The 7,274-nt window shown below is 38.5% G+C and overlaps 1 protein-coding gene across 6 annotated transcripts in view; it reads right to left on the reverse strand.

Moving 5' to 3' along the window:
• Positions 1–6,496, reverse strand: part of LOC127450211 (histone lysine acetyltransferase CREBBP-like) — a 64,868-nt gene extending 58,372 nt beyond the window's left edge. For all 6 annotated transcript variants that reach the window (XM_051714094.1, XM_051714093.1, XM_051714090.1 and 3 more), the window contains exon 1: positions 5,694–6,496. In XM_051714094.1, coding sequence (XP_051570054.1) covers positions 5,694–5,781 — 88 coding nt within the window. In that variant the 5' untranslated portion in view covers positions 5,782–6,496. The remainder of the gene's footprint in view (positions 1–5,693) is intronic.
• Between the last annotated feature and the right edge of the window lie 778 nt (positions 6,497–7,274).

Raw genomic sequence — 7,274 nt, forward strand, 5'->3', positions numbered from 1 at the left:
TTTATACCAAGGTAACAACCTACGCGTTTTTACTAGTGGTCGACTGATATGTCATGTGTATGTATGTATGTATGTGTGTGACTGTACGTATGTGTATAATTAGTTTTTATTTTTTATTATTATCTATGTCTCGCTGCTGTTTTTGTATTGTTGTGCACTGGAAGCTCCTGTCACCAAGACAAATTCCTTGTATGTGTAAGCATACTTGGCAATAAAGCTGATTCTGATATATCACTGAGGCCGATAAATCGGGCAATATTCTGCATTTTCTTTTAATTATCGCATCGGCCGATAAATTTTCCCCTTTGGACTATTTGTTTCTTGAGGACGCCGAGAATCGCCTGCTTGCATGTGAAGCGACTGAGACATGAAAACAACCAGTCACAGTTCGTTTTGTTGTTACGTGCCATCGTGTTCCTTCAATAATAAACAGGTGTTACCTTCAAACTCAGTGCCTCTTTGCTTGATATCATGGGAAAATCAAAAGAAATCAGCCAAGACCTCAGAAAAAAAAAATTGTGGAACTTCACAAGTCTGGTTCATCCTTGGGAGCAATTTCCAAACACCTGAAGGTACCACATTCATCTGTACAAACAATAGTACATAAGTATAGACACCATAGCACCACGCAGCCATCATACCGCTCAGGAAGGAGACACATTCAGTTTCCTAGAGATGAATGTAGTTTTGTGCGAAAAGTGCAAATCAATCCCAGAACAACAGCAAAGGACCTTGTGAAGATGCTGGAGGAAACAAGTAGACAAGTATCTATATCCACAGTAAAACAAGTCCTATATCGACTTGAAAGGCTGCTCAGCAAGGAAGAAGTCACTGCTCCAAAACCACCATAAAAAAGCCAGACTACAGTTTGCAAGTGCACATGGGGACAAAGATCTTACTTTTTGGAGAAATGTCCTCTGGTCTATTGAAACAAAAATTGAACTGTTTGGCCATAATAGCCATCGTTATGTTTGGAGGAAAAAGGGTGAGGCTTGCGAGCCAAAGAACACCATCCCAACCGTGAAGCATGGGGGTGGCAGCATCATGTTGTGGGGGTGCTTTGCTGCAGGAGGGACTGGTGCACTTCACAAAATAGATGGCATCATGAGGAAGGAAAATGATGTGGATATATTGAAGCAACATCTCAAGACATCAGCCAGGAAGTTAAAGCTTGGTCACAAATGGGTCTCCCAAATGGACAATGACCACAAGCATACCTCCACAGTTGTGGTAAAATGGCTTAAGGACAACAAAGTCAAGGTATTGGAGTGGCCATGACAAAGCCCTGACCTCAATCCCATAGAAAATGTGTGGGCAGAACTGAAAAAGTGTATGCAAGCAAGGAGGCCTACAAACCTGACTCGGTTACACCAGTTCTCTCTGGAGGAATGGGACAAAATTCCAGCAACTTATTGTGAGAAGCTTGTGGAAGGCTTCCCAAAATGTTTTGACCCAAGTTAAACAAACTAAAGGCAATGCTACCAAATACTAACAAAGTGTATGTAAACTTTTGACCCAGTGGGAATGTGATGAAAGAAATAAAAGCTGACATAAATCATTCTCTCTACTATTATTCTAACATTTCACATTCTTAAAATAAAGTAGTGATCCTAACTGACCTAAGACAGGAAATGTTTTCTATGATTAAATGTCAGGAATTGTGAAAAACTGAGTTCAAATGTATTCGACTAAGGTGCATGTAAACTTCTAACTTCAACTGTATTAACAATTTCTTCATGTGCAAATAAATTACTAAAATTTGATGGCTAAACAGAAATCAGAAGAAAGTGCTATCTACCATTTAAAATACAATACTGTTTTTAATTGTATTAATTTTTTCAAAACGATCCCCGTTCACTTGGATCCGCAAAAACTACTAAAAATGCTGTATTATGCATTCCAGGCCAGTAGTTGGCGATGTCACTTTGTAAAGAAACACTATGTGCCTGCACACATAAGCATTCTTCCACAGAGCGGTGAAAAAAAACAATGAAGATGGCGAAAGCATCAAGCAATTTTGTCTGGACGGACGATGAGGTTGCTTTATTACTACAAGTCTTGAGCAGCACAAACAGTCCTGTAGTCCACCAGTGTAGTTCTGAATGTTTCGCGTGTTGTTTTGAAGTACTCGCGTGCATGCCTATAGACTGAACAGGTAATACACGTGCACATGACGTCATCGTTTTCACAAATTTTGTTCGTTTTTGTATGTTTACACGGAGATCATAACGGCATCGTTTTCAAAAACTTGCACTTTGAAACCCGTTTTCAGGCCCCAAAACGCAGTTGTCGTGTAAACGAACAGCGAAAAGGCATAAAAAGTTTTCAGTTTTTAGTTGACATTGTCGTGTAAACGGCCCCTAAGTCACCGTCTGCGGATTTCATACAAATGAATGGGGAGAGCAGTAAACTGACACCTACCTGTCGCAAAATTGTCGGTGTCTTCTCTTAAAAAGATATTTTTTTTTTTTTACATTCTCGTTGTAAACGCCACATATTTCATTCCAAAAGGATTGCTCAGTGTTAAACATGTTGAAGATTAGCGGACAGCCGGTCAAAAAAGCACTTTATTCAACACACTTAAGCGCCTCCTCCATAAGACATCAATTAAAAAAGATGGCCAGTGTACCGCCCATTAAATGTCTAATTTTTGTTGCTAACCTTGTAGGCTCCACTTGGTAGAAAAGTTCTGGCATTTTAGACAGCTGGACAAAGCACAACAGAACGCATCTCGAAATGCAAATTTCAAAGTTTTAACTACTTGACACAGTATCCTAAAAAACGCAGCATTTATGATGCACATGTACATAAACAGACAAATAAAAATAGCGTAGACGAAATGCAAGTACCTACATTTGAGAACAGGTACACTTTGGCATTCAGTCACCATACACTTTCATAGCATCTTTTTCCATACAATGAAAGTCAATGGTGACTGAGGTTAACATTCTGCCTAACGTTTACTTAGTGCTTCAACAGAAGAAATTAATACATGTTTGGAACAACTTAAGTGTGAATAAATAATAGAATTTGAATGAACTATTCCTTTCAAGATTATAGCCAAATTTGCAAGTGTCAGACATTATAAATGTCTGCACCCTCATAACGAGAACACATGCAACTAATCAATCATCATAAACAAAACTGCCAAAAGAAGGATCAGATATTGATTACAGATATGCAAGTGCATACACATGAACTAACGTCCCTGCATAAAACTGAAATTCCGCTGACTAAAAATCTCAACAGATGGTGCACGCAAACTTCTACTTTTCTCCAAGAATGATTTCTTTAATTGTCATTGAATTTCTAATTCACAGTCCTAGCACCTATATGCACCCTGAACAGACTGTTGGAAGTCACCTCTTCAGGAATAGCTTGTCTAGAACAACAGGATCGTTTCAGAAGAGCTTATTAAGATAAGATCTGGTCAGTATCATTACTTACCACAACAGTTATTGCACGGCCAGCTGTTTCAAAGCAAAACCAGAGCAATCTTGATCTAAAGTCACTATCGGTTCTCAAAGCAATTTAAGACATTATACACAATTTTCAATTATTAATATAGACCATTTTACAACTCAGGGATATGTTTGAAAGAGTTACTACATTTTTCATTATTCAATGCAAACAACTGTACTGAAAAAAACTGATAATTTGTGGTGAAGTAAATCTAGCAGAAAAGATGAAGTACTTTAAGGAAAAATCTAAACGTGACATGTTCATTTAAACTTTACTACATTTATTTAAGTACCATGTATATCGTATTTGTGGGTAAAAGTTACAGTATTTAATCAATATTATGTCATGTTATTTATGGGTGGGAGAAAAATAAATATATTAAGATTTTTTTTTTTTTTGAAAATCGATTCAGATGGTTGGAGAATCATTGAATCGATTAAAAAAAAAAAAATAAGAGTTCAGTTTAAACCGCACTCAGAATCAATTCAGATTTTTTTTGAGAATCGATTTTTAGAATTCCCAAACTATTTGAATCGGTTATCTAAAAAAAAAAATTCTAAATCGATTTTTTTTTTAATTGCCACTTCAGATGCTTTGGAGAAAGTATCTCGATGCATCGCCAAATCGATTTTTTTTCTCCCACCCCTGGAAGTTAAGTTGGTTTTACTTTATTTTATACCATTAAGCCTTACTTAGGAAAAACTGTGCAAAAATGTGCAAAATAAAGTAAAACTTAGTAGAATTAATTTTTTGTGTGTGTGGTGTACATTCTAAGGTATATAGGTTCAAATGCATAACATTTATTGGTTGTTCATGCACTAATTCTGCATCCCTGAATGTGAACTAAACCTCTCACACCGGGAAATAAGGACATCTTGAATTGCTACGATACAGGCGAGTCATGCTGAGCAAAACCACGATCTGGACCAGGTTTCCGAAGGACAGGTGAAAGTCTCACGTGGTCCGGGTTGTGATCTGACCAGTGTTGGGTGTAATGCATTACTAAGTAATCAATAACTGTAATTAGATTACTTTTTCCATTGAAAAAAGTAAGGGATTACTCTTAATTGTTCAGTAATTTAATTACAGTTACTTCTGATGTAATTGTGTTAAATACTGTATAGAATATAGAACAATTCTATATAAAACAATAGTGAATTTAAAATAGAAATGTAACGTCTAATGTTAAAATATGTTTTCTAATTTAATGCTGCCCTTTTAAATTATTTGGCCAGTTCATGAATAATTTATTTGATTTTATATGATTTATCTGAATTAAAAGAACAATTTCATGTCTATCATTGTATTTTTCATCTGGTCGAGGTTGATCAGGGTTTTAGAAAGTAATTAGTAATAATAAGTAATGCAATTACTTCTCAGACAGAGTAATTAGTACAGTAATCCAATTACACTGTAGAAGATGTAATTAGTGGATAGTAATTAATTACTTCTTTAGAGTAACTTACCCAACACTGAATCTGACAGGTGATGGTCTTACTTGGACCTGGTTTTAAAAGGGATATGTGCATCTAACCAGCTTCTTCACATTTCTTATGGGACAGGTGAGTCTGAGAGACCTGATCTAACTGATCTGTGACGGAGAGGTTTAAAAGGACCCAACTTGAACGGTTTCATATGGGACAGGTGAGTTTCAAAGACCTGGTCAAACTGATCTGTGACGGAGAGGTTTAAAAGTACCCGACCTGAACGGTTTCTTATGGGACAGGTGAGTTTGAGAGACCTGGTCTAACTGATCTGTGATGGAGAGGTTTAAAAGGACCCAACCTGAAGGGTTTCTTATGGGACAGGTGAGTTTGAGAGACCTGGTCTAACTGATCTGTGATGGAGAGGTTTAAAAGGACCCAACCTGAAGGGTTTCATATGGGACAGGTGAGTTTGAGAGGCCTGGTCTAACTGATCTGTTATGGAGAGGTTTAAAAGGACCCAACCTGAATGGTTTCATACGGGACAGGTGAGTTTGAGAGGCCTGGTCTAACTGATCTGTGATGGAGAGGTTTAAAAGGACCCAACCTGAAGGGTTTCATATGGGACAGGTGAGTTTGAGAGGCCTGGTCTAACTGATCTGTGATGGAGAGGTTTAAAAGGACCCGATCTGAACGGTTTCTTATGGGACAGGTGAGTTTGAGAGACCTGGTCTAATCGATTTGAGATTGACAGGTTTAAAAGGACCCGACCTGAACGATTTCATATGGGACATGTGAGCATCTTACCTGGAGTGTCGGAGGAGGACAGCGCAGGTGAGTTCAGTTTGGGCCGCTTTGCGTTCGGGGGGCCCATATCCAGTAGATTATCCGCCATCCTGTTGCCTTACTTGACAAAAAAACACGTAAAAGCAATAAATGCGTCTTTCCAGAGCCCAGGAGAGGGGGACAAAGCGAAATAAATCAAATCAAACCTCGAGTTTTCTATTATTATTCAGCGATCAGGAGCCAATAATTAACAGCGACTCGACAGCGCCCCGCTCCGCCACCGCCAGTCACCCCATGATAATCCAACACCCAAAACCCGCATAATTAACCGTAATGATCGCCCCAAACCCCCCGAAAATCAATTATATCATCGTTAAAACCGAGAACAAACGACGTGGAAAAACACCGATGCCTCCGATTCCTTCAAGTGGTTCGTGTGGGTCTTTTCAAAGAGGCTTTTTTCTGCGAATAAAAATAAAGACCTTCGAGCTCCATGTCCAGCTCGAATCGAATAATAAACGAAGTCCGTAAATACGAATGGAAAACGCGAGGAAATAATTATATTTTAATATTTGCGAGTGGCACAGGAGCGCCGCTCGCGCTGAAGGGGAAAATCAGACATGCAGGGGCTTTCCAGCCGACCACAAAAACGGCTCCATTCCGCTGATATTCCCAGCAAATATCCTCGGTTTGGCCCGGAGCTGGTCGATGTCGTCGCAGGGAAGATAGGTGGGCTGGTTCCGACGGATCCGGGTACGTAAAAAATGAATTAATGCTCTCCCGAAATCCTGACGCTCGTCCGCGACAAGATGGCGGCTGTTGATTCCTCCGATACAAAAAAGTTTTTTTTTTCTTTTTCCAGCCAGACTGAGGGGGAGGGGCTGCGCAGCCACGCCCCTTACGCAAACGCGCACGTAACGTGATCACAACAATAACAGCCGCTAGGGGGCGTGGTTTACATTGAAATAAAGCTGGAGAGGGTCTGTTCAATTTTTAGTTTACCTTTTACATAACGTAGGTAACTACAGCCATTGTTCATACAATAAAACTGTAATAAACTAGCATTAGGCAGCTCTGGCGTAAAAAATAAAATAAAAATGTAAGTAGAATGTACTGTTTGTAGAAGATCTCATGTAAGTGTGATGAATATGCATTTAATTATGAATGCATAGAGGAGGGTGCACATATTTAGATGCTGTTACAAATCACAGTTTAAATTCTTCATTTGAATTGCCTTTTTAGAAGTTCGATTACATAGTCCAGGGGTGTGGCAAATTAATGGGAAAAAAATACACATATTCCACACATCTCTCTGTTATTAGGTCATAAACTGGACGTATAATAATTCTACCAAAATAAAAAAAAATGCATATATACAGTACTGTGCAAAAGTTTTAGGCACTTGTGAAAAATGTTGCATAGTGAGGATGTCTTCAAAAATAATGATATAAATAGTTTTCATTTATCACTTAATGTCATACAAAGTCCAGTAAACAAAATCAATATTCGGTGTGACCACATTTGCCTTTAAAACAGCCCCAATTCTCCTAGGTACACCTGGACACAGTTTTTCTTGGTTGTTGGCAGATAGGATGTTCCAAG

The sequence above is a fragment of the Myxocyprinus asiaticus genome, chromosome 13, assembly GCF_019703515.2.
Source record: "Myxocyprinus asiaticus isolate MX2 ecotype Aquarium Trade chromosome 13, UBuf_Myxa_2, whole genome shotgun sequence".
Lineage (NCBI taxonomy): Eukaryota > Metazoa > Chordata > Actinopteri > Cypriniformes > Catostomidae > Myxocyprinus > Myxocyprinus asiaticus.